At 38.0% G+C, this 26,265-nt stretch overlaps 1 protein-coding gene and 1 long non-coding RNA gene across 5 annotated transcripts in view; both read left to right on the top strand.

Annotated features, from left to right (window-relative positions):
* CUL2 (cullin 2) overlaps positions 1–26,265 on the top strand; it is a 125,315-nt gene that overhangs the window by 34,704 nt on the left and 64,346 nt on the right. For all 4 annotated transcript variants that reach the window (XM_024129625.3, XM_024129622.3, XM_024129624.3 and 1 more), the window contains exons 2-3: positions 15,071–15,211; positions 23,217–23,319. In XM_024129625.3, the coding sequence (XP_023985393.1) occupies positions 15,093–15,211; positions 23,217–23,319 (222 nt within the window). In that variant the 5' untranslated portion in view covers positions 15,071–15,092. The remainder of the gene's footprint in view (positions 1–15,070; positions 15,212–23,216; positions 23,320–26,265) is intronic.
* On the top strand, positions 17,330–18,448 carry LOC129392514 (uncharacterized). The gene is made up of 3 exons (XR_008618510.1): positions 17,330–17,391; positions 18,003–18,090; positions 18,362–18,448. It is a non-coding gene; the product is annotated as an uncharacterized lncRNA (long non-coding RNA).

Here is a 26,265-nt window from a genome sequence, read left to right as displayed (position 1 = left end):
CGAACCCGTGTCCCCTGCATCGGCAGGCGGACTCTCAACCACTGCGCCACCAGGGAAGCCCGACACCTTGTATTTTTAAGAGTATTAAATAGTATTTAAAAGTTATGAAGCAATATGAGACCACCTAAAGAAAGAGTGTAGAACGAAGAGGAGACAGTCCTGGGGCACTGCAACATTTTCTGATTTGGTCCCTAACCTCTTTGAATTTGGGACCTGTAAATGTGAAGTTGTTTAAAGAGCTGTTACTATTATTTTTTTAAAATAAATTTTATTTATTTATTTATGGCTGTGTTGGGTCTTCGTTTTTGTGCGAGGGCTTTGTCTAGTTGTGGCAAGCGGGGGCCACTCTTCATTGCTGTGCGCGGGCCTCTCACTATCGCGGCCTCTCTTGTTGCGGAGCACAGGCTCCAGACGCGCAGGCTCAGTAATTGTGGCTCACAGGCCCAGTTGCTCCGTGGCATGTGGGATTTTCCCAGGCCAGGGCTTGAACCCATGTCCCCTGCATTGGCAGGCGGATTCTCAACCACTGCACCACCAGGGAAGCCCAAAGAACTGTTATTTTTGTGAGGCTTTTTACAGAAGTTTGCACTGTTTGTGTGTGTGTGTGTGTGTATGTGTGTGTGTTTGTGTGTGTGTGTATGTTTCACCTTATCTGCCTGTTTTCTTTATATGCTAAAATAATGTTTGATTATGATTGAAAGCAGCGTTTTCATGTATGTACTGTCAGTTAAATTCAAGTAAATTAATGACAAGACAAGCCCTTGAATGTTAATATTTTGCAGAAGTTTGGCTGATGTTAAAACTTAGAAAAACAAGCAGAAATTTGGAATGTTATCATGAGACATAACAAGTTATTGATACTTGAGATGTATGACTGAATTCTCTCTCAGTAACCAGTTAATAATCAAACTCTCTGTCCAGAGTGATCTGGCTCTTTGCCTGGGTTTGAATCTTAACAGTAATGTTTCTATTGCATTGCAGATGTTAGCATAATCCTTGTGTTATTATCTTAAAGAATACAGTCCTTCCCCGATTTACGATGGTTTGACTTACAATTTTTCAACTTTATGATGGTACAAAAGTGATATGCATTCAGTAGAAACCATACTTCGAATTTTGAATTTTGATCTTTTCTTGGGCTAGCAATATGGAGTATGATAATCTCGTGATGCTGGGCAGTGAGCCTCAGATCCCAGTCAGCCTAGCAATGACAAGGGTGAACAACCAATATACTTACAATCATTCTGTGCCCATACAACCATTCTGTTTTTCACTTTCAGTACAGTAGTCAAAAAATTACTTGAGATATTCAACACTTTATTATAAAGTAGGCTTTGTGTTAGATGATTTTGCCCAACCGTGGACTCATGTAAGTGTCCTGAGCACGTTTAAGGTAGGCTAGGCTAAGCTATGGTGTTCGTAGGTTAGGTATATTAAATGCATTTCAACCTAACGATATTTTTAACTTCCGATGGGTTTAGTGGGATGTAACCTGATCTTAAGTTGAAGAAGATCTGTATATAGATTCAAACTGTGTTACTACTGTGTTATTTGGAAAGGCCTGTTGGAGATACTAGAACAGTGAAGTTCCTTTGATTCTTAAGTTTTGAGACAATGAGTAGTGTTAAGATCATGATATTAGCATCTGCAACAACTTTTGCGTGCAGTTAAACCCTGTTGATTGACCTGGAGGAGGGGAGATGGGATATTCTGTAAGTTACTTTAAACTTTGTTATTTTGAAGAATTAAGAAATCAAGGCTTATTGTGTTCTCTACTGAATTTATAATACTTTTTATATTGGTTGGCATTTTGATTTTCAGTTAGCTGTCTTTAGCCAGATAACTTCCTATGTAAATTGATCTACCTCTTTTTTTTCTGAGATTTTTCTTGATTTATGAACTGTTTTGTTCAGTTTGATTCTTGTGGTTATTTTTGTTATTGTTACCTCCTTTTTTTTCTTTTTTGTCTGAGATAAGTAAGCAGCTAGTTTCTAGGTTGGAGAAATATAATCTTTGGTAGAAAATATTTAATATTTCTTTTTGAAGCATTGGACACTAATTACTATGAAATGTGTGGTGAACGTATTAAGCCTACTTAAACTCTGTAAATGTATAGATGTTAATGTCTTATTTGAAGATTTTAGTTATCCAAGGGATTTTCATTTATATACTTTAACATTGTAAATGATGTTACTGTTGTTATTTAATCATTGGATTATAGCCTGATTGTGTATGTGTCGGAATTTTTCATCAATCAGGCTAATAGTTTATCATTTTTGTTTCTCTTATCATCTGTATGCTTCTTGAAGGCAGCATCTCTAGTACCTGGTAGAGAGAGGTCTGAATATTGTAAATACTTAATAAATATCTATTAACTCAATGACTTAAGTCCTGTTCCAATGTAGGTTGCTTTTCAAATAGTGAAAAGTTGGATTTACCCTGTATAGATATTCCTTGAATTTCTCAACTTTGTTTTACTTCAGTTGAAAAAAAGTACAGGATACTTAAAATTTTATTTATTTATTTATTTATTTAGTTTTGGCTGCACTGTGCAGCATGTGGAATTTTCGAATCTGTGCCCCGTGCAGTGGAAGTGTGGAGTCTTAACCTCTGGACCACCAGGGAAGTCCCCCCAATTTTTTTAAATGTTGGAGTAATTTTAGACTTCCAGAGAAGTTGCACAAATAGTACAGAGAGCCCAAGTATACTTTTCCCCCAGCTTTTTGTAATGTTAACAGCTTAAGTAGCCAGAGCACAATGATCAAAATGAGGAAAATTAACATTGTTACAATACTGTTAATTAAACTACAGACCTTATTTGAATCTCACCAGTTTTTCCTGTAATGTCCTTCACCTCTTTCAAGATTCAATCCCGGATCAGACACAGCGTTTAGCATGTGTCTCCCTAGTCTCTTCCGATCTGTGATAGTCTTTTCTCATCTTCCATCACTTTCATGCTTGTGATGAATGTGGTCAGTTATTTTATAGAATGTCTCTCAACTTTGGTTTGTCTGATGTTTTCTCATAGTTAGATTGAGGTTGTACATTTTTGGCAGGAATACTAGAGAAATGATGCTGAGTCCTACTCAGTGCGTCACATCGCAGGATACAGGGTGTCAGTATATCCTATTAGAGGTGATGTTGACTCTCATTAAGGTCATGTCTGTTAAATTTCTCTGCTTGTAAAGTTACTGTTTTTCTCTTTGTAATTACTGGATATCTTGGGAGAGATTGAAACCGTGCAGAAATCCTGTTCTCAAATTTTTGCCCATTCATTGCAGCATCCTTTGGTAGTTCTTCTTTTTTTCTTTTTTTTTCCTTTTTTTTTTTTGCGGTACACGGGCCTCTCACTGCTGTGGCCTCTCTCGTTGCGGAGCACAGGCTCCGGACGCACAGGCTCAGCGGCCATGGCTCAAGGGCCCAGCCGCTCCGCGGCATGTGGGATCTTCCCGGACCGGGGCACGAACCCGCGTCCCCCGCATCGGCAGGCGGACTCTCAACCACTGCACCACCAGGGAAGCCCCGCTTTGGTAGTTCTTGCTTGTAATAATTATTATAGTAGTGTTCACCTGATGGCAATTTTATATTTTTCTCATTTCCTTCTACACTTATTAATTGGAATTCTTCTGTAAGGGAGAACTGTCCCTTCTCCATATTTGTTTATTCCGTAATTTGTTTGTATAAGTGTTGAGTCATAGATATTTGTTTTACTCTATGGTTTATAATCTAATTCTATCATTATTTATTTTATTGCTCAAATTGTTCCACTATGGCTTTCAGGTTAGCTCTATGTCTTTTGGACATCCCCCATCCTCTTTAGGAAAGCACTTCCTATTTTCTGGCATCATAAGATGTCCAGGCTCGTATTTTCCCTGCTGCAGCCCTGGAACCAACCAGTCACTTCTCCAGGCTCTGGTTCCTTCTATTGGAGAATGGTATCTAGAAACCAAGATCTGGATGCTATGTGTGCTCATTGCCACTGGGGTGTCATTGCTCCTAGGCCTGCTCAGTGAGCAGAGCTAGAACTATATATGTATACTAATCCATGCATACACAAACATCTGTGTTTATTTCTATATCTTTTTATCTTTGTGTGTGTGTTAAAAACCATGAGTTCATACTGATAACTCTGATTCCGATCAAGCACTATAGCATTTACACTAGCTGTCCCCTTTTATTTATGACTACTCTTTTCTGACAGAAATAGAGCATACTTTTCTAATAGTCATAATAATGTGTGTAGTATAAAGTTACCAAAATAATGAATCCCAGGTTTTTAGATATATGTAACTTAATTTAGCTCTCAGAATAGGATAACAAATATTGCAAGTCATTGGGTTGTGCAAAGAGAGGATAATTAGAGTAACCCTTTTTAATATTTGGATGGAAGGTCAGGCCTAGAAAAAAAATGCACTCTTAATGTTTGGATTATTTGTGAAAAGGCTTATTGGTCATAGCCTTGTCTAGCCTACATGCCAAACTGGGCTTGCCTACCCATGAGAGACTCAGACAAATTCAGGTTCTCTAACTCATCCCTGATACGTATATAAGAATTTTTTTCTTTTAAAGGCTAGTTGGTGTCTTAGATTCCTTGCCTAGATTGTTAAAAATGGAAAAAAGTGAGAAAGCAAGTGAAGAAGACATTAAACTTCATGCTGATAGGAGCGATGTGAAAACTTGGAAAGAAATACTGTCTGTGTAGATGTGTGGGAGAGTCTCAAGTTCATTGAGGAGAGAAGGGTCTTTAATTCTGGTCAAATTAGCTTTATTTTGGAAGCAAATGTCTTCTGTAACTTCTTTGTTGTATTATAAATACATTCCCTACTTACCACTGTCCCCCTTCTCTCTTTTTTTTTTTAAATAAATTCATCCATTTATTTATTTATCTTTGGCTGTGTTGGGTCTGCGTTTCTGTGCGTGGACTTTCTCCAGTTGCGGTGAGCGGGGGCCCCTCTTCATCGCGGTGTGCAGGCCTCTCACTGTCGCGGCCTCTCCCTTTGCGGAGCACAGGCTCCAGACGCGCAGGCTCAGCGGTCATGGCTCACGGGCCTAGCTGCTCCGCGGAATGTGGGATCTTCCCGGACCGGGGCACTAACCCATGTCCCCTGCACTGGCAGGCGGATTCTTAACCACTGCGCCACCAGGGAAGCCCTCTCCCTTGCCTTTTTTTGAGACTGAGATTTTCATCCTGCAGTATACATTTTGCCAACTGGGATGACAGACTTTTGTATTTCTCTTTACTGTTTTTTACACCAATTTCCTCCTTTTTTTTTTTTTTAAGCATACTACTAGAAATTCTTAAGTAGGAAAGTCATGTGATGGAGATGACATTTGTGGTGTGGAGCTGTGTGTGTCAAACCTCATTGCAACAGTAAGCTTTGTACCCTGAGCCTCCAACTAACAAAGGTACCTTTTGGCTATAGCTAATGGGTCACACATTCACTACAGTAAGATGAAAGTATTTAGATGCATTCTTGGAGCTTATTTTCATATGAAATCATGGTAGCATTTTTGGTCAGTGTACACTAGAGACAGCCCTTGAAATGGAAAATATTGCAAAGTTAATAATGCTCTTCGATTGGGTCTTAAGTATTTTCCTTATTTTGTGTATTTAGAATATAACCTGCTCAATAAGCCCCCTGAAAGTCATTTTGAGAACTAACTATGGTATGTTGACTTACCTGAAATTTTTTTAGGCCCCAGTATTATATCTTTCTGGTAATTTTTGGAATGCCAAATTTTTATTGCTGGTACTGATCAATACTGAAATAAAAAATTATCATTTGGTAGTTTTTTTGTTTTGTTTTGTTTTTTTAACAAAAAAGAGACTCACAACTTTAAGCGTTTAGCCATTTACATTATTGATAATTATACTTTTGGAAGGCAACCAACTGAAATGTTTATCAGTAGTTAAGCTGTAGTCATACTGATCAGTATGTTAAACATGGTTATACATTTTACTAAAATAGCTTATACTTCAAATAAAATATCTAATTGTGCACCAACGTCAGTTCTAGACTTAAAATGGAATGTTTTGTCCGCCTGCCGATGCAGGGGAACCGGGTTCGCGCCCCGGTCTGGGAGGATCCCACATGCCGCGGAGCGGCTGGGCCCGTGAGCCATGGCCGCTGAGCCTGCGCGTCCGGAGCCTGTCCTCCGCAATGGGAGAGGCCACAGCAGAGGGAGGCCCGCATACCACAAAAAAAAAAAAAAAAAAGGAATGTTTTGAGATTCTGTTACTGCTTTACCTGCCGAAATGTAATTATCCAAGTCTCTTTGTATGAAAAATGTCTAAGTGAAGAACTACACAGTATCACTCCAAATTAAAATCCATCTGATCTTTGCAAAGTTATATCTTTTGTATTTCTGCTATTATACTAGTAACTTTGTTTTTTAAACATTTTTGAGGTGGGAATTTTGTTAGGCTCTGTTAACACATCATACTTTGGGGCAGTACCGTGTTATTTTGGAGCTCTTTCAACCTCGGTACCTAAAACTCACTGGAAAGTTAAGATTTTCAGGAGAGAGGAAAGGCTAGTGACAGGTAACCTTTCAGTGTTCTGAGGAGTGAGGTATGTGTATGAGGAGAAAAACTTAAAAAGCAAAAGAGATTTTAGAACATTGCTATCAGAAATCTAGATAGCTTATCAATTTGATTTTCCTGATTGCTTCTTTATTTTCATCTTTACCTTGGATTACCTAGCTATTCTCTTAGAACTGGTAACCGATTTAAAAAGTCTTTGTTGTCAGAATATTAGTAAAGTATTTATTGACTTTCATGGGAAGTCAGTGATAAGAAAGCACAGAGAAGTTTTATTTTTTCTTAAATGATAATTGATAGATAATAAGGATTGTAAGTTAAAAGTCTGAAGAATTGTAAGCAGAGGGTATGGTATTATCAGACTTGCATTTTTGGAAAGCTTACATTGGCCACAGTATTTGGAATGTAACAAGGGGGCAAAAGAGGATACAGGTGGCTCATTTAGGAGGCAGTAGTTGGGTGAGAGGTGGTGGTTTGGATTAGGGTGATGTCAGTGGGAATGGGAAGTAGTGGTTGGATTCAAGAAATGGTTAGAAGATAGGGTTGAAGGGACTTATTGATTGATTTGAAGAAGAGAGTAAGAGAGAAATCAAGAATGATTAATAAAATTTCTACCTTGAGGAGCTAGATGTATGATAATATTTATTAAGATGTGAAATACTGGAAATGGATGGACATGTTGAGTTTGAGGGGTCAGGTTTATTGAGGTATAACTTACACATAGTAAAATTCACCCTAAAAAGATACACAGTTCTTAGAATTTTGACAAATTTATATGGTCACATAACCACCACCACAATCAAGATATAGAATATTTTATCATCCCAGAAGTTTCTTGTTTGCTCCTTTGTAGTCCATCCTGAGTCTCTGACAACCAGTGATCTGATGTATGTCCTTATAGTTTTGCCTTTTTCAGCAGCCATACAATACGTAGCCTAATGAGTCTGTCTGCTTTCACTTGGCATAATGCTTTTGAGAGTCATCCATTGTTGTCCACATATCAGTGATTTGTTCCATTTTAATGCTGAATAGTACACCATTGTGTGAAAGCACCACATTTGGTTTTTTATTCACTAGTTGATGGCACATTTGGGTTTCTGGGTTTTGGTAGTTATGAATAAAGGTGCTGTAAAATTTTGTGTTTAGGTTTTTCTGTAAATGTATGTCTTCATTTCTCATCTATAAATAGCCAGGAATGGGATTGCTGGGTCACATGGGAAGTATATGCTTAATTTTAATAGAAACTGCCTAAGTGGTTATTTCATTTTAAATTCCCACCTGCAGCAAATGAGAGTTTCAGTTGCTCCATGTCCTCATCTGCATTTGATACTGTCAGAATTTTTGAGCCATTCTAATGTGTATAGTGGTATCTTGTTGAAGTTTTCATATGCCTTTCCCTAATGACTAATGATGTTGAGCATCTTTTTATGTGCTTACTTGTTATCAGTATTTCTGAACTGTCCATTTGGGTCTTTTGGCCATTTATTAATTGAGTTGTATGTTTTCTTTTGATTGAGCTTTGAGAGTTTTTTATATATTCTAAGTACCAGTCCTTTGTGTGTGTGTGTGTGTGTGTGTGTGTATCCTGTATCAGATAAATATTTTACAAATATTTTCTCCTACACTGTGGCTTTTCTTTCTTTTTAAAAATTTTTTATTGAGGTATAGTTGATATATAGCATTATATTAGTTTCAGGTGGACAGCGTAATGATTCGATATTTGTATTTATTACAAATGATTCCTATAGTAAATGTAGTTAATATCTGTCACCATACATAGTTACAAATTTTTTTTTCTTGTGATGAAAACTTTTAAGATTTACTCTTTTAACAAGCTCAAATATGCAATTTGGTATTATTAACAGTAGTTACCATGTTGTATGTTACATCCCCATGACTTATTTCATAACTAGAAGTTTATACCTTTTGACCTCTTTCACCCCTTTCACACACCCCCAGACTCCCTCCCTTCTGGCATTCATCAGTCTGTTCTCTGTACTTACGAGTTCAGTTTTTTGTTTTGTTCCATGCAAGTTTTATCATTGTTTTTTCTATTTCTGTGAAAAATGCCATTTGAATTTTGATAGGGATTGCACTGAATCTGTAGATTGTTTTGGGCAATATGGGCATTTTAACAAAAATAATTCTTCCAATCCATGAGCACAGATATCTTTCCTTTTATCTTTTATTTGTGTTGTCTTCAGTTTTTTTCATTAATGTCTTATGGTTTTCAGTGTACAGGTCTTTCACCTCCTTGGTTAAATTTATTCCTGGATATCATATTCTTTTTGATGCAGTTGTAAATGGGATTGTTTTCTCAATTTCTCTTTTTGATAGTTTGTTATTGGTGTATAGAAATGAAGCAGATTTTTGTATATTGATTTTTTGTATCTGCAACTTTACTGAATTTGATTATAGTTTTTACAGTTTTATGGTTAAAAAAGTAGGGCTCTCTTTATATAATATCATGTTATCAGCTTTACTTCTTTCTTTCCAATTTGGATGCCTTTTATTGCTTTTTCTTGCCTAATTGCCCTAGCTAGGACTTCCAGTACTATATTGAATAAATACTGTGTGGCAAGAGTGGGCATCCTTGTCTTGTTCCTGATCTTAGAAGAAAAGCTTTCAGCTTCCACTGTTGAGGCAGTTAGCTGTGGGCTTGTCACATATGACCTTTATTATGTTGAAGTGCATTCCCTTTATGCTCACTTTGCAGAGAGTTTTTGTCATAAATGAATGGTGAACATTGTCAAATGTTTTTTCTGCATTTGTTGAGATGATCATATGATTTTCATTCTTCATTTTATTAATGTGGTCGATGGATTTGTGAACCTTGCATACCTGGAATAAATCCCAGTTGATCATGGTGTATGATCCTTTTAGTGTATTGTTGAATTTGGCTTGCTAAATTTTTTTGAAGATTTTTGCATCTGTGTTCATCAGGAATATTGGCCTGTAATTTTCTTTCTTTGTGGTGTCCTTGTCTGATTTTGGTAGTCTTGATAATGCTGGCCTTGTAAAATGAGTTTGGGAGTATCTCCACCCTTTTTTTCTCTTGGAAAGAACCATCCTGGAGCCCTTTGTTCTGTGTCTGTGTAGACAGGTTGTTTTTAAAATCTGTAAAGCTGCTGTTCTGAAAAATTCCTGTTCCTCTCTCCTGTGTTAGATCCCTCTGTTTGTGGGATTCCAAGTCTTTCTTGGTTTGTTCCATTTCCTCCGGAGGGTGTCTTCCAATAGATTCCTGAGTAAAATGACTTAATGGGAAGTAAATTATTTGATACCACTCTTGATAGAGAATTCTAGGTGATTAGTCATTTTCCCTGAGAATTTTGAAGGCATTGCTTTATATTACCTTCCAGCTTCCAGTGCTGCTCTTGTAAATCTAAAGACTTTATAATTTATATAGTAGTTTTTTCTTTCTGAAAACTTACGGAATCTTTTCTTTTACCCCCAGTGTTTTAATATGTCAAAAAGAGGTGCCTTGTTATTTATTTTTAAAATCAAATATTCTGGGTATTCAGTATGCCCTTTTAAGTTGGAAAACTAATGTTCATTAGTTCTGGGATATTTTTTCTTTGATAATTACCTCTCATTCTAATTTTCTAGAATGCATATTAATTGAATGTTAGACCTTTTGGATTAATACTACTTTTTTTTTAAGCTTTCTGATTGCTTTTATGTGCTTCCCCCTTCCCCCCATATTTATGGAACTGTTAATGATGATGATGGTGAAGATTTTTTTTTTACCCTTTTACTTTGGAAAATTGCTGACATATACAGAAAATGCATATTATAATAATCCCTCATGTACTTATCACTCATTCTCAACAATTATCAATTCATAAACAAGCTGTTTAATTTTGAAGCACATCTCAGACAGCATTTATTACATCCGTAAATATTTTGGCATGTGTCTCTGACAGATAAGGACTCTCAGTTTTAAAGCTCTCATAATTATTATTATAAAAATTATTTTTTAAAGTCATCAAATATCCCATCAGTTTATAAATTTCCAGGGTTATCATAAATATAATTTTTAAAAAGAGCTTAAATCTGGATCCAAATAAGATCAGTCACACTGTGGTAGATGAATGTGCCTTTTTAGTCTATTTTAGTTCAATTTCCATTCCGCATATATCTGTCTCCCACTCTCATTTTCTTTTCTCTCTTTTTCTCTTATGTGTGTGCGTAATTTATTGAAGAAATCTGATTATCCAGTAGTTTCCTGCAGTCTGGATTTTGCTGACTTGCAGGTTGATGGTTAGTAATGCTTATATATATAATATGTATAGCATAGGAGGAATTCAGAAGGTATTTAGTAAACAGTAGTGAAAGATAATGATAATAGTGTAATTTTCTTCTCTTGTCAACTAGTATAGCAGTTGTAACTTAAATTGTGTTATTAGTATCTTTAGAAGAAAACCTTGTTAATGTCAACGTAAAAAGAGCTTACTAATTCATAAAAAAAACTGTTTAACTTAAAATTACTGATATTAAACTAGGCACTTCAATTTTGGAGGACTCATCACATATCATATCAAACTTAGTAGAATGAATCCAGATACAGCCAAACAATGAAATGCTATTAAGATTAAAGAAACCCTTGTATATTAAAATGGAATACTTTCCCAAATATACTGTTAAGTGAATATATTGTTAAGTAAGCAGTGTAATACCATTTATGTAAAACAAGTAGAAAAAGACCATCTCTATATTCATTTATGTAAAAAGGGGGAATAACAATATATATGTATAAAATACTCCCAGACACATATAATATATGCCTCTGGTGATGATGGGACCTGTTGACTAGAGCATGAGAGTGAGAGGGAGACTGAGATTTCAGAATTTGCAATCATGTAAATATACCTTTTCTCCCCTCCCCTCCACGTTAAATTGCTCCAAAGTTTTTGATACGATTATTTCACCTTAAATGTCTAACAGCTTTATTGAGTTATGCTTCACATACCATTTCAGTGTACTCTTGAACTGTACAATTCAGTGGTTTTTAGCACATTCACAGGGTTGTACAAACATGATGACAATCAATACTAGAACATTTTCATCACCTAATTAGCAGTCACTTCCCATTTTTCTCCAAGTCCTCTAGCCATATGCAACCACTAAAATACATCCTGTGTCTGTGGATTTGCCTGTTCTGGATATTTCATATACGTAAGTGGAATCCTAAAATATGTGGTCTTTTGTGACCAACTTTATACACATAGTGTGTTTTCAAGGTTCATTTGTATTGTAGCATCTATCAGTACTCCATTCTCTTGTATTACAGAATAATAATCTGTTGTATGGATGTACTGCGTTTTATTTATCCATTTATTGCTCGATAGACGTTTGAGTTATTTCCACTTTTTTGACCTTTATGAATAATGCTGCTCTGAACATTTGCGTCCAGGGTTTTGTGTGGACATGTTTTCTCTTGCATAGGAGTGGAATTGCTGGGTCATATGGTAACTATGTTTATATAAATCACTTTTGTGATTATTTAACTTACTATTATTGACAGCCATACATACTTAGAAGTGGTGCTCTAAGTGAGAAAATCTAATCTAGGAATCATTTTCAAATGTAACGAAAATTTCGTAAATGTTATTGTCGTAAGATATTGTCATAATGTTATCTGGAAACATAAGTAAACATGAATTTTTAGCTTTCAATTTTTTTTTTTATTTGGAGCCTATGATTTATTTTTAGGGGCCATAGGCACAGTACCTGTGTGCCAAAGTGTTAAAAACCCTAACATTGCATGAATGGACCCAGAAGAAAGCTAGAGGAAACTGTAGTAATGTGAGATTTGAACTTTGCAGGTGCTCAGTAGGACATAGTCTCACTGACTGGGGATGGAAGTAGTCCTGACAGGACACCAGGTGTAGGACATGATGTGGCACAGCAATGAAAACAAGACTCATATGTATTCTTGTGAGTTGTCTGACAGTTTGAGAAGTGGAGAAGAACAGTGTGGTGGTCGTGGTCTTGTTTCTTTCTTTGCCCTCTCTCTCTCTTTCACATCCTTACATAAATTCTCCAGGAGTAAATGATCATTTAAACAATTGAAATAAAATGAAGGCTTCTCTCGCCTTGGTGTCCACATTTTCCACCCATCTAAGAATGGATTATCACTGCACATAAACCCATTCTATCAGAAATCTGTTGGTCTCAGAAGAGAAGTCAATGCCAGTCTGATTCTGCTAAAACTTCAATAAAGCTAAAAGGTAATCTGTGCAACCATTAAAATAATTTATAAGCAGGGTGTGTAGTATGATTCCATTTTTATAAGGGGAGGAAACGAATGTGAAGCAGACAGTGACAGCTTTTTGATAGACAGTTACAGAATAGTCCCTACCTTGAAGAAACACTCAGATAATCACAGTTGAGCATGGTTTAATCCTCTAATACAGGTTAAACATAGAGTTCTCAAGTAATGCATAAGAGGGCACCTTACCTAGCTTAAGTGGGCCCAGAAAATTTCTTGAAAGCAGATATTCTGGGCCAAGGCTGAACTATCAGTAGGAGTTAGGGGAATGGGTGGAAAGGGGGAGGCAAGGAGAAGAGAAGAATTTTAGGTACAGAAAACAATGAGGATAAAAGGCAGGGTGTGTGAATCAGCCTGTGTGTTCAGTGACCTCTAAGCAGAAAATTTACCAGATTATGATGTCAAGGAAGGGAGTCCCATGAGAAGAGCAAGGTGGAGAGGTGCTTTAGTCCAAGGTCAAACCATGGAAGCTTGGTGGGCCATGTTGCCAGTGAACTTAAACCAGATGCTGTCTATAGTGGACAATCACAAACAGCTTTCAGTACCAGAGTGACATGGTCAGCTCTGTGGTTTACGTAGGTTATTTTTGTTTCTGAGTGCCAGATCCAAGAGTCTCACCTTCTTGAAGGTCCAGAACTTTGTTTATTGACCACTGTATCCTCAGCCTAGTACAACACCTGGCATGTAGCTAAGTATTCACTAAGGATGTTAGTAAGGCAGTATAGTTGTATATTGCAGTTGAGGGCACGGGTTACAGCGTGGGTCTGAATAGCTCCGTGACCTTAAGCAAGTTTCTTAATCACTCTGTGATCAGTTTTCTTATCTAGAAAATGGGGAGAACATTGGGCCCTACCTAATCAGTTTGTTGGGAGGATTAAGTGAATTTATATAAAGCACTTATATTTGTGTTTGGCTTATAGTAAGTACTGTGTAAATATTAACAGTTGTTAGTATTTCTTTGATAAAGATTAATACAAACTGGAAGTGCTGAGGGCCTGATCTCAGAGCATTCATAGGGTTGCACAGGAATGGATGGATTTAAGAAATATTGAGTAACACAGTTAGATAGGATGTGTGAATAAGGGTGAGACGGAGTTAAGGTTAATTTTCTGATTTAGAGCTAGAACTTTAGGTCTCCCCCTTCCCCCAGTACACACACACACACACACACACACACACACACACACACACACACACACACACACACACACACACAAGGAACTACTGCTAATCCATTCTCGGTAGTTAGAGGAAGTTTAAGGCTTGTAGGTGGAGTCCCTGGTACGTTGAAGAAAGAGGGTTGATTTAGTGTGGCACATCCTCTTTTGGGTTTTTGTTTGGCTTCTCTGATTCTTTTTCTTCCCTTCCTTGGACTCCTCTTGAGTTCTTTTCTTCACTGGACAGAAACATAAGAAGGGCCCAGGGCCACCTCCAGTTTGTGGGCCGGGACCGTGCAGCTGGTCTCCTCCCCTTGTCTCTTTTTTCCTTTCTCTCTATGCATTCCCCGCTTCTCCCCACTGTCTCCCTACCTCCTTTTTTCCCACAGCGGGACACAGGAGGAAGAATGTTTCCTCCTTGTTTGGCCTTGGCTACAGACTAGCTTGGTGCTTCACAGTACTAGTAACGAGGGAAAACTTTGGGGAGGATGTGAAGGCATGTGCCAGAAAAGTGCTCCCTTGTGCAATTAAATTTAACTTTAAAAGGTTTCTCTTTTTAATTCTGTTCTTCTGGTGTGATATTGAAAAGGATTTGGAATCTAGTTAAACTGATGCTCCAGGAAAATAAACCCTTTAATTGTCTTGTGTTTCCTCATATATGGCCTCAGTCTCCAGTTTAAGGAGTGCAAACTACAAGGATTTGGGGCCAAAACCTTTTTATTGAGTATCTTCTGTGCATTTCTCATGATGGAAGTTAACATTTTTTTTTTTTTTGTTAACTTTTTGGCTCATTAGGTCCCAGCTTCTTTCTCTCAGCAAATTAAATGAGGCTTCTCAATCTTTGGACCACCCTGGGTTATAGATAATTTGTGCTAAAAGCTTTTTATTTCCTAGAGTTTGCAGTGAATGCAAATATTCTGTGGAATTCCTTGTGTGGATAGTCATGAAAACATGGCAGCCAGTGTTTATTGTTCTCACCACGTGCCAGGTTCTCGTCTCACCCCTTCTGCGCAGCATGCTGTCTAGTTATGTGGTGCTTTAGAAACAAGTAACTGACCTTGTAGAATTCATGCTAACGTTACCGTTGTTTTTAATTAACAGATTTCAACACTAAACTTGCACAATGTCTTTGAAACCAAGAGTAGTGGATTTTGATGAAACCTGGAACAAACTCCTCACGACAATCAAAGCTGTGGTCATGTTGGAGTACGTGGAGAGAGCAACGTGGAACGACCGCTTCTCGTATCCTTCCAGTGGCATGGATGCCTGCACTGATCAACATGCTAGGTTCATAAGCTTGTTGAAAAGTGACAACAGGTTTAAGCTTTCCTAAGTGGAAGAACATGCCAGTGTGACTATTTTCAAATATATTATTGTTCACATTTCCAAGTTCATTGCCCGTATGTGGCAGTCAACAATCTTTGATTACCTTTTGCTCAACAAATACTTTACTGAGCAAAACAAACTACTTTCCCTTCATTCTACTAAAGGAAATAGATATTAAACGGATGTAAAACACAAAACCTGATGCCAGTGCTTCTAATAACAGGTTACATCCCGTGGGGGGAAGTAAAGCAAAGCGAGGGCATGAGCGTGGTTGGAGTGCGTGTGTGCGTGCCTCTCTAGATGGTGGTCAAGGAAGGCCTTCTCGAGGATGGCGATACTTGAGCAGAGGCTGGAACAGAGGGAGGGAGCAGGTCTCACAGAAACCTTGGGGGGGAGTGTTCCAAGCAGAGAGCAAACAGCAAATTCAGTGGCTATGAGATGGAAACGTTTCTTATTTGGGTTTTCTACATTTGTGAATTAGGGGTTTTATATGAAAATATAAATTTGTGGTTTTCCTAGGACAGTCTGAAACCTGCTGTCCTGCGTTCCTACATGACAGCAATCTTTTTTAAAAAAAATACATATATATATATATATATAGACACACACACACATACACACACTGTACGTGATATGTATAATGTATGTATATTATTATAATGTTATTAATAATATTATTATATATATACATTATATATGTAAAAAACACAGTGCAACCTCCAGCACCCAGGATATTACTCTGGCACCAGAGAAAAAAACGACAGTATTACAATACTGTAGTTTCTTAGTATTGGGGAGGTTAAAGGGGTCTCTGGGAACCCTCAGCCACAGGTAGCTGGAGCAGAGTGGTGGGTGGCAGCCTCATCAACTCTGCCCAGTGTTTGCCAGGGGCCACGGCTGGGAGGGCCTGGGGACGGCCTGTGCCCTGGCAGACTCCTGACCCGCCTCCGTCTTCCACCACAGGGACCACCACACACGCCACATTCCAGGGCAAAGAAAGGGCATAGGGTCGAGGCCTGGTCTCTGGGTCTAAGTGCCATGGCAGTGCCCCAGGGCCCTGAAGGAGGCCTTGTGGACTGGGTGGACACTGTAGGAACCAGAGATTCTTTCCCCCCAAAGGGAAGGTAAGATGTGAAGGTATTATCACCAGAGTGCGCGTGGAGGTTCCGAGTCCTCTCAGGCGCAGTGCCGCCCTCTCCAGCAGTGTCCTGGGGCTGAAGGATGGCTGCCCTCACTGTGCGAGGCATGTGTTCTCTAGAAAAGCTTGGATTTCATAAGACACTGATTCAGCTTTTTCTCAATGCCTAATCTAATTGTCAATATTAAACTGAATGTTGATGCAAGAACAGTGAAGTTCTTTGAATTCATTACATTTGCAGTTGTCAGTAAGAAACATTTGTTAGGGTACCTATGTTCTAGGCACTACAGATACAGAAAATGATTGTAACATTTCTAGAAGGCTTCAGAGTTTGCAAAAATCTTTTATATTTTTAATATAAAAACAAGCCTATAAGGTCAGTGCGGCAGATATAATAGATGAGGAAACTGATACTCAGAGGTGAAGGGACTTGTCCTGGGTTATGCAGCTATTCATTCATGGAGCACAGACTTGCATACAAGATGTCTAGCATCTAATTTCCTGTACTTTCCGTTGTATCTAGATGATAATTGTTATGGAGTCTGCCTTTGAAGAGCTTATTTTTGAATTACTCTTAAATTTTTTTTTTTGGAACATCATGAATTGTTTTTGGTGGGAATCAATAAAAACTGAGAAAGTGTTAAAGTTTACTTGTGTGTTAATGATGTTGGGCTAGGCACATACTCAGGTACTTTTTTTTTTAACTTTATATAAAAACTTTTAATTGTGGGAAAACAGAATTAAATGGAAGATAAAATGATTTATTCAGTATGATGTCAAATTTGTTTAAATGTGTTTTTTTTTATTTTTTTAATTTTTTAACTTTTTTAACATCTTTATTGGAGTATAATTGCTTTCAATGGTGCTTTTAACGCTGTTTTAACTAAAATAATGAGCAGAGAGAGGAGAGAAGGAGTTGGTCATAGAAGATTACAAGAAAAGAGAAAATGAGCATAAGGTAAAGAAAATAGAGTCATTAAATGTGTTCTTATTCTTCTACAGAATATACAGTTAATTGCTGGTTTATAAATGGTTTGAGATAGCTGACTTCCTTTGAAAGTGCCCCTTCAGTTACTGATATTTCTAAGATGTTTATTGTTTGATCCATCTAAGATGGTTCAGTTACTCTTGACCTGATCATGAGTTTTCTCCTCCTCCCCTGAAATAAAAAGTATCTACAAAAACAGTAAACTGAGGAGTGGAATATCATTTTAAATTTTATTGTGAAAAAAGTAGCATTTTATTATGATTTTATTTATTATGTAAAATAATGTTCCTAATTGTTCTAAAGCCAGACTCCCTCCTTTTCCCTGTTATTTTGCCCTAGAATATAAGGTTGACATCTGATACTCAGATATTTTAGGTAGAAATTTTAGAGGCTATAAATCTTTAATATTTTGAAACTGGAAAAAAGCCCTCCCTACAAATTGTTCACCACCATATATTAGTACTTGATCTTTTACAAAGCATTTTTTGAGGTGTATGAAATATAATACGTATGTAAGTAAGATATACATGTAGAGCTGAGCAAATAATTATAAGGCAGACACCTGCATTATCACCACACAGGTTAAGAACTAGAACACTGCTGGCATCCACCAACCTTCCCCCACCAGCTTCCCCTCTCAGTTCACAAGCCTGCTCCTTTCCCTTGGAGGTAACTACTATCATATTATTCTCTTGTTTTTTTAAAGAACAGCATAATTGCTTCTATATACAGCCTTAAACCATATTGGTTAATTGTGTTTTGAACTTTGTAAAAATGGAATCATACTGTGTACATTCTTTTGTGTCATAATTTTCTTTCAACATATAATGCATGTGATTAATTTGTTACAGATGACCTTGTAAAATATATATTATTAGCCCATTTTACAGTTGAGGATATAGTGGCCCAAGAGGGTTAAGATGACTTCCTGATATTGTAGGCTAGATGCTGGGATAAAAATGCTCAAGTCTCCTTACACCCTTGAAGTGGGTATCAAAGAAGCCTGGTCTGCCAGCCGAAGTGTTTAACATGTGTAAGTATGGAACCTAATGAACCCCCGTCTACAACATTTTTACTAAATATAACCTCTGTAAGGGCACAGATACCTGTCTGTTCTGTTCACTGCTGTATTCCCAGTATCTGGTACATATAGACACCTAGCAAATATTTGGTGAGTGAATAGCTACTGTCAACTGAATGCCATGAAGCATACTGTACAGATGAAAGAAGTAGCATTAATATTTAACTATTTCTCTTACTGTGTTGATAAGAGGGCTCTTAACCCTCATCCTAACTAAATGTACTGGGTCCAGTTATGTATGCGAGGCATTCTGGTTGATAGGAAATGTAAATAGAAGACATCAGTGTTTTCTTTTGACGCATAACAAATTGCTACAAATGTAGTGGCTTAAATTTAGTGTTTCACTCTTTTATTATCTCCCAGTTCTGTAGGTCAGAGTCCATGGTATGACTAGGTTCCCTGCTCAGGATCTCACAAGGCTGAAATCAGGGTTGGCTGGCTGTGTTCTCTTCTAGAGCTCAGGGTCCTCTTCTAAGCTCATTCCTGTTATTTGGCAGAATTCAGTTCCTTGCAGCTGTAGGACTGAGGTCCCGGTTTCCTACTTGACTTTTGGCTGGGAGCTGCTCTCATTGACTTACGGTCACTCTCCAGTTGTTGCATGTGACCCCCTTCCATCTTCACAGCCAGCAGTGGAGTGTCAAGCCTTTCCCCTTCTGCAGCTGGCGCAGGGGGCAGCGGCTGGTAGGGATCTGCCTTTGAAGGGCTCATGCGATTAGATTAGGCCCATCAGGAAAGTCCAGGATAATCTTCCTATTTTAGAGCCAACTGATTAGTAATCATAACTGCAGCTGCCAAGTCCCCTTGCCATGTAAAGTAACTGGGTGTGCTTTCTTATATTCACAGTCCCCGGGGTTAGGGAGGGAGGTCTTGAGAGGCCATTTTTAGAATTCTGCCAAACACAAGTAATAATGACGCTCTATAACAGAAGCTGTGTGACAGCTTAGGTGCAGTCTAGGGTCGTTTGGGACTTACCCTTTAAGAGGTATATCGAATGCTTATGATATGATAGAGGTTAGATGTAGATGTACATTTACTGTTTGCTTCCCTGGGTTGGAGTTCTTTGGTTCTTTTGGTTTACGGTTGACCCTTGAACAACACAGGTTTGAACTGCACAGGTCTGCCTATACTCAGATTTTTTTCAATAAGTATACTGTCAGTCCTGTGACCACGGATATGGAGGGCTGACTGTAAGGGGCTTGAGCATACTCGGATTTTGGTATCCACAGGGGGTACTGGAACCAATCCTCTGTGGATACTGAGGGACAAGTGTACTGGTAATCATGGTTTTCTGCCTTTTGGTAGCTGTTAGGACAATTCCCGAACCCCACCAGTGTAATATAGACGGTCTCCTACTTAAGGACAAGATAGATTCTAGTGAATAAATGGTTTTATGTATAAGTCCATAGTGACTCAGTGAGGGGTTATTTAAGATTGCTTCCCTGAATGTAATTCTCCCAGATAGGAAAACCTGGCTCTAAAACTGTTGTCCTTATTTCAAATACATATTCCATGAGGAGTCTTTTTCAAACATAGAACAATTTTGACTGCATTGAAAAATGTTGAGGTGGGAAATCTCCATCCTTGATGATGTTCACAAGTGTTAGAAGGAGGACCTCTTAGTAAGTAACCTTGGCATCTACACTTAGCAGCCCATCAGTCTTTCTTAGATTGTGTGGATTGTATCTGTAGGCATCCCTGGTTGGTGCATCAGTAACGGTTTCACTCCCTTCTTCTAAATTAAGTCAGAGTTATTTTATTTAATGAGTCATTTTTTTATCCTTGCTTGCTAATTGATGATTTTATAGATACTCCTTTTTTTACACGTCACATTTTTATTTTTTCTCTTAAGAAATGTCAATAAATTTTTTTTCATTTTTTATAGTTTTAGTTTGTATTGTCAGTTCTTTTTTGATCATTATTTTACCATTTTCAATTTTAAGGTAATCTTTACTTTTATTCCAATTGCAAAACATTATTTTGACCCACTATGCAGTAGAGTTAATAGTGTTAAAACTAAAAATTAAGCCCAAGCATAGGAAGCATCTTTTAATAGAGAAAATGAACTAAAATAAGTAATTTTGCTGCTGACCAGCACTGTCTTTTGCTTGCAACAGAGTTCAGAGCTCTTGCTCCCGAACACATTTTGTTTCTGACTTTGAGAATTTGTAAGTGGAAAGTTCGTACGTACAGGTATCTTTCTATTCCGGCTCCCAGAGAAGATGACTTGGAGAAGAGAGTGTTTAAATCTAAATCTGACCACTTACATTATTTCCCATTTTTGGTCTTTTAAAGTATCTTGTCTATAACCAAATCATAATTGAATGCTAGAGGGTTGAAAAGTGCTCCTCTTGGGTGCTCTTCCCAAGGCCTAACCATTTCCAGAGTGGTTGGGTATTTGAACAGGTTAAAGAAAAAGAACATATTTAGGTATATCTTTTAGGCAGTTGAGTGAAATTATGCAGTGAGACTCCAAACTATGCTGAGTTAAAATATTCATATAAAAAATTTATTAAGGGGGACTCCATTAAAAACAATACATGAGTACATTCTCACTGAGGAAGAGTCAAACAATATGTAAGTCCTGTATGTGGAGTGAAATGGGAAAGTCTCCCTGGATTCCTACCTTGCACAGATCCCTTTCCCTCAGCAGAGAGAAGGGAAGCCCTATTAGGTGAATTTTGCTGGTCATTTTTGTTTACATATACATGCAGTGGCTATATTGAGACATTAACTTTGTTGATGTTAAACATTTGAGCACATAATTAGCATATCCTGTTGAAATTATGGTACTGAATTGCTGATTTTTCAGTATCAAGTAAGTTGTGTATTCTAGAAATGTGTGTATATGGCTTAAGGGAAGATTAGAGGAGCAAATATCATCATCATGTTGGATGGAAGTTCTGGAAGTAGGTATTCAGAACTTAATAAATGTATCACTTCTGATTGTTGATCTAGAGCCTGGCCAAATTTAGTCATTTTAAAAAAATTTGTTTTTTCTTTTTTTTTTTTTTGGCAGTGCTGTGTGGCTTGTGGGATCTTAGTTCCCTGACCAGGGATTGAACCCAGGCCCGCGGCAGTGAAAACTCTGAGTCTTAACCACTGGACTGCCAGGGAATTTTAAAAATTTTAATTTAATTTAAATTTAAGTATGATATACATACTGACTGTTGAATGTAGAGGTGAATTCTCACAAAGTGAGCACACCTGTGTACCCAGTAAATAGAGTGCTCCTAACAACCAGGAACCTCTGTTCCCCACTCACTGAAGTTAACTGCTATCCCGGCTTCTAGAACACCTAATTCTGACAACCCTTTTACATCTAGTTTTACTAGGATAGGTTTGTGATCAGTTAAGATTTAAATTATGTCATGAACTAGGACTTTTTTTTCTAAAGACATTTTTAGCTGAAACCTAGAGGGACCCCCAGGCTGATCCGGGAGCTCATGTAATACCTTACTTTGAAGCTCCTTCTCCATTGATGCCTTGTTCCCTCTCCCCTCTACCAAACCATGTCAATTCTCTATAGAATTTGTGTACAGATAAATTAAAAAATTTTTCTTTCTTAGGTAGTGTATATTCAAGTCTCTACTTTCTTTGTAATATAGGTGAATATATATATATTTTAAAATTTAATTAATTTATTTATTTATTCTTGGCTGCGCTGGATCTTCGTTGCTGTGCATGGGCTTTTGCAAGCGGGGGCTACTCTTCGTTGCGGTGTGCGGGTTTCTCATTGCCGTGGCTTCTCTTGTTGCAGAGCATGGGCTCGAGGTGTGTCGGCTTCAGTAGTAGTGGCGCACGGGCTTAGTTGCTCTGAGGCACGTGGGATCTTCCCGGACCAGGGCTTGAACCCGTGTCCCCTGCATTGGCAGGCGGATTCTTAACCACTGCGCCACCAGGGAAGCCCTAGGTGAATATTTTTTATGTTATTGCTGAAAAATAGTTCTTAAATCTATACTATTTTATTTAATCTTCCAGTCTATAAAGGTTCATTATGATATCTAAGTTGATTTAAAATAACTTAATAGTTTCTTTTTTTTTAACATCTTTATTGGAGTATAATTGCTTTAGAATGGTGTGTTAGTTTCTGCTTTATAACAAAGTGAATCAGCTGTACATATACATATATCCCCATATCTCCTCCCTCTTGTGTTTCCCTCCCACCCTCCCGATCCCTAAAATAACTTAATAGTTTCTTATTGTAACTTTTTTTTCTATAAAGAAACCTGGCACAGTGATATTACACTATTTGGATGATATTTTTGCTTCACCATGTTTGTTTGTTAAATATGTAAATAAAATTTTAAATATTTAATATAATAGTAATGGAACAAATATATATACATGGATACATGGAGATATTTTATTGGTTACTAATTACAATTAAAAATAAACAACAAAAGAATTTGGAGGGAACATAGGAAAGTCTGACTGAGGCCTCCCAGACAATGACATCACGTGGAGAGGGCTGCTTGCTCTTTTTGGGGTGAGGATACAAGGTAAAGAGTCAGAGCATGTGAGGTTGATTTCCCACCTCCCTTCTATCACCAACGTGTTGGGTAAGTGTCTTTCATTCTGTATATGTATCTATATAATCCTAAACTGCAAAAATGAAATAAGGATTTTTCATTTTTTAATGCCAGACTTGAGTTAAATCTCATTTGTTTCAAAGTAGTATCTTCAATGAATATGAAAACCTTAACAATTTAACTAGAGATATCTATGCTTTATGTGTGGCCTATCCTGAACCCCTTGGAGAAAGACTTTATACAGAAACTAAGATTTTTTTGGAAAATCACGTACGGCATTTGCACAAGGTAAGGATTGATATATACATGATGTAAATGTGTTTATGGCTACATAGTTATTTGACTAGTTCACTGTTTTCCAGTGCAGAACTTGTATCAGGTTAAGGTTATTTGTTTTGTTTCCTAATTAGCATTTTTCTAATATGCATATAAGAGCTATGGGTCAAGCTCTGTGTTGTTAGGTTCTCCAAGGGAAGTCAATTTAGTTGCTCCAGATCATACAGCTAGTAAGTTAAAGAGTAGGGTTTCAAATCAAGATGTGTTCAACTTGAAATCAAGTGCTTACATATCCTCAGGATGGTGTTTATAGAACCAAGTTTTCTTTTACTGTTGCTTCCCACCTCTTGGTGAATCTCTGTCTTTATATTCAACATTTTAGCTGCCTCTTCATATCCTATATAAGGTCTTTAAAAACCTGGAATTAAAAAGGAGAATGGTAAATTTAAAAGTATGATATAAAGTCTCTGTGACCAGTTATTTTGGACAGTGTGCCATGTGCATGAGGGCAACATCACCGACTTGATCTGTATTTAAGCAGTGAATGAATTTTGTAGTATTTGGCTACACGCAGCATTTCTAACTTATTTTGGATTACCGATCTTATCAGGAACTGGATGAGATCATTTATTCTTTGAACTAGAAACTTGACTACCTTCTTTTTTCCCCCCAGTATTTTATTTTATTTTATTTATTTTTTAAAACTTTTTATTTTATATTGGAGTATAGCCAATTAACAATGTTGTGATAGTTTCAGGTGCACAGCAAAGCAACTCAGCCATACATATACGTGTATCCATTCTCCCCCAAACTCCCCTCCCATCCAGGCTGCCATATAACATTGAGTAGAGTTCCCTGCACTATACAGTAGGTCCTTGTTGGTTATCCATTTAATTAATTAATTTATTTATTTATTTATTTATTTTTTTTGTGGTATGCGGGCCTCCCTCCACTGTGGCCTCTCCCGTTGCGGAGCACAGGCTCCGGACGCGCAGGCCCAGCGGCCATGGCTTCACGGGCCCAGCCGCTCCGCGGCATGTGGGATCCTCCCAAGCCGGGGCGCGAACCCGGTTCCCCTGCATCGGCAGGCGGACGCGCAACCCCTGCGCCACCAGGGAAGCCCCTAATTTATTTTTTTATTTTTATTTTTTTATACATCTTTATTGGAGTATAATTGCTTCACAATGCTGTGTTACTGTTGTACAACAGAGTGAATCAGCCATATGCATACGTATATCCCCATATCCCCTCCCTCTTGCGTCTCCCTCCCACCCTCCCTATCCCACCCCTCTAGGTCATCGCAAAGCACCGAGCTGACTCCCTGTGCCATGCTGCTGCTTCCCACTAGCTATCTGTTTTACATTTGGTAGTGTATATATATGTCGATGCTACTCTAGCTTCACCCCAGCTTCCCCCTCCCCCAATGGTGTGTCCTCAAGTCCATTCTCTATGTCTTCGTCCTGCCCTTATTCCTGCCCTGCCACTAGGTTCATCAGTACCATTTTTTAAAAAAATTCCATATATATGCGTTAACATACGGTATTTGTTTTTCTCTTCCTGACTGACTTCACTCTGTATGACAGGCTCTAGGTCCACCCACCTCACTACAAATAACTCAATTTCATTTCTTTTTATGGCTGAGTAGTATTCCATTGTATATATGTGCCACATCTTCTTTATCCATTCATCTGTCGATGGACACTTAGGTTGCTTCCATGTCCTGGCTATTGTAAATAGTGCTGCGGTGAACATTGGGGTACATGTCTCTTTTTGAATTATGTTTTTCTCAGGGTATATGCCCAGTAGCGGGATTGCTGGGTCATATGGTAGTTCTATTTTTAGTTTTTTAAGGAACCTCCATACTGTTCTCCCTAGTGACTGTATCAATTTACATTCCCACCAACAGTGCAGGAGGGTTCCCTTTTCACCACACCCTCTCCAGCATTTATTGTTTCTAGATTTTTTGATAAGGGCCATTCTGACGGGTGTGAGGTGATACCTCATTGTAGTTTTGATTTGCATTTCTCTAATAGTTAGTGATGTTGGGCATCTTTTCATGTGCCCTTTGGCCATCTGTATGTCTTCTTTGGTGAAATGTCTATTTAGGTATTCTGCCCATTTCTTAATTGGGTTGTTTGCTCTTTTGGTATTGAGCTCCATGACCTGTTTGTATAGTTTGGAGACTAATCCTTTGTCCGTTGCTTTCATTTGCAGATATTTTCTCCCATTCTGAGGGTTGTCTTTTCGTCCAGCTTATGGTTTCCTTTGCTGTGCAAAAGCTTTTAATTAGGTCCCATTTGTTTATTTTTGTTTTTTCATTACTCTAGGAGGTGGGTCAAAAAAAGATCTTGCTGTGGTTTATGTCAAAGAGTGTTTTTCCTGTATTTTCCTCTAAGAGTTTTATAGTATCCGGTCTTACATTTAGGTCTTTAACCCATTTGGAGTTGATTTTTGTGTATGGTGTTAGGTAGTATTCTAATTTCATTCTTTTACATGTAGCTGTCCACTTTTCCCACCACCACTTATTGAAGAGGCTGTCTTTTCTCCATTGTATGGTCTTGCCTCTTTGTCGTAAATTAGGTGACCATACGTGCGTGTGTTCATCTCTGGGCTTTCTGTCCTGTTCCATTGATCTATATTTCTGTTTTTGTGCCAGTACCATACTGTATTGATTACTGTAGCTTTGTGATATAGTTTGAAGTCAGGGAGCCTGATTCCTCCAGCTCCGTTTTTCTTTCTCAAGATTGCTTTGGCTATATGAAGCCACCATCACCCTGATACCAAAACCAGAAAAAGATATCACAAAAAAAGAAAATTATATGGGGCTTCCCTGGTGGCGCAGTGGTTGCGCGTCCGCCTGCCGATGCAGGGGAACCGGGTTCGCGCCCCGGTCTGGGAGGATCCCACATGCTGCGGAGCGGCTGGGCCCGTGAGCCATGGCCGCTGGGCCTGCGCGTC

This window comes from Physeter macrocephalus, chromosome 11 (genome assembly GCF_002837175.3).
Source record: "Physeter macrocephalus isolate SW-GA chromosome 11, ASM283717v5, whole genome shotgun sequence".
Lineage (NCBI taxonomy): Eukaryota > Metazoa > Chordata > Mammalia > Artiodactyla > Physeteridae > Physeter > Physeter macrocephalus.
The sequence above is the reverse complement of the archived record's forward strand: the minus strand, read 5'-3'. Positions and strand labels throughout refer to the sequence as shown.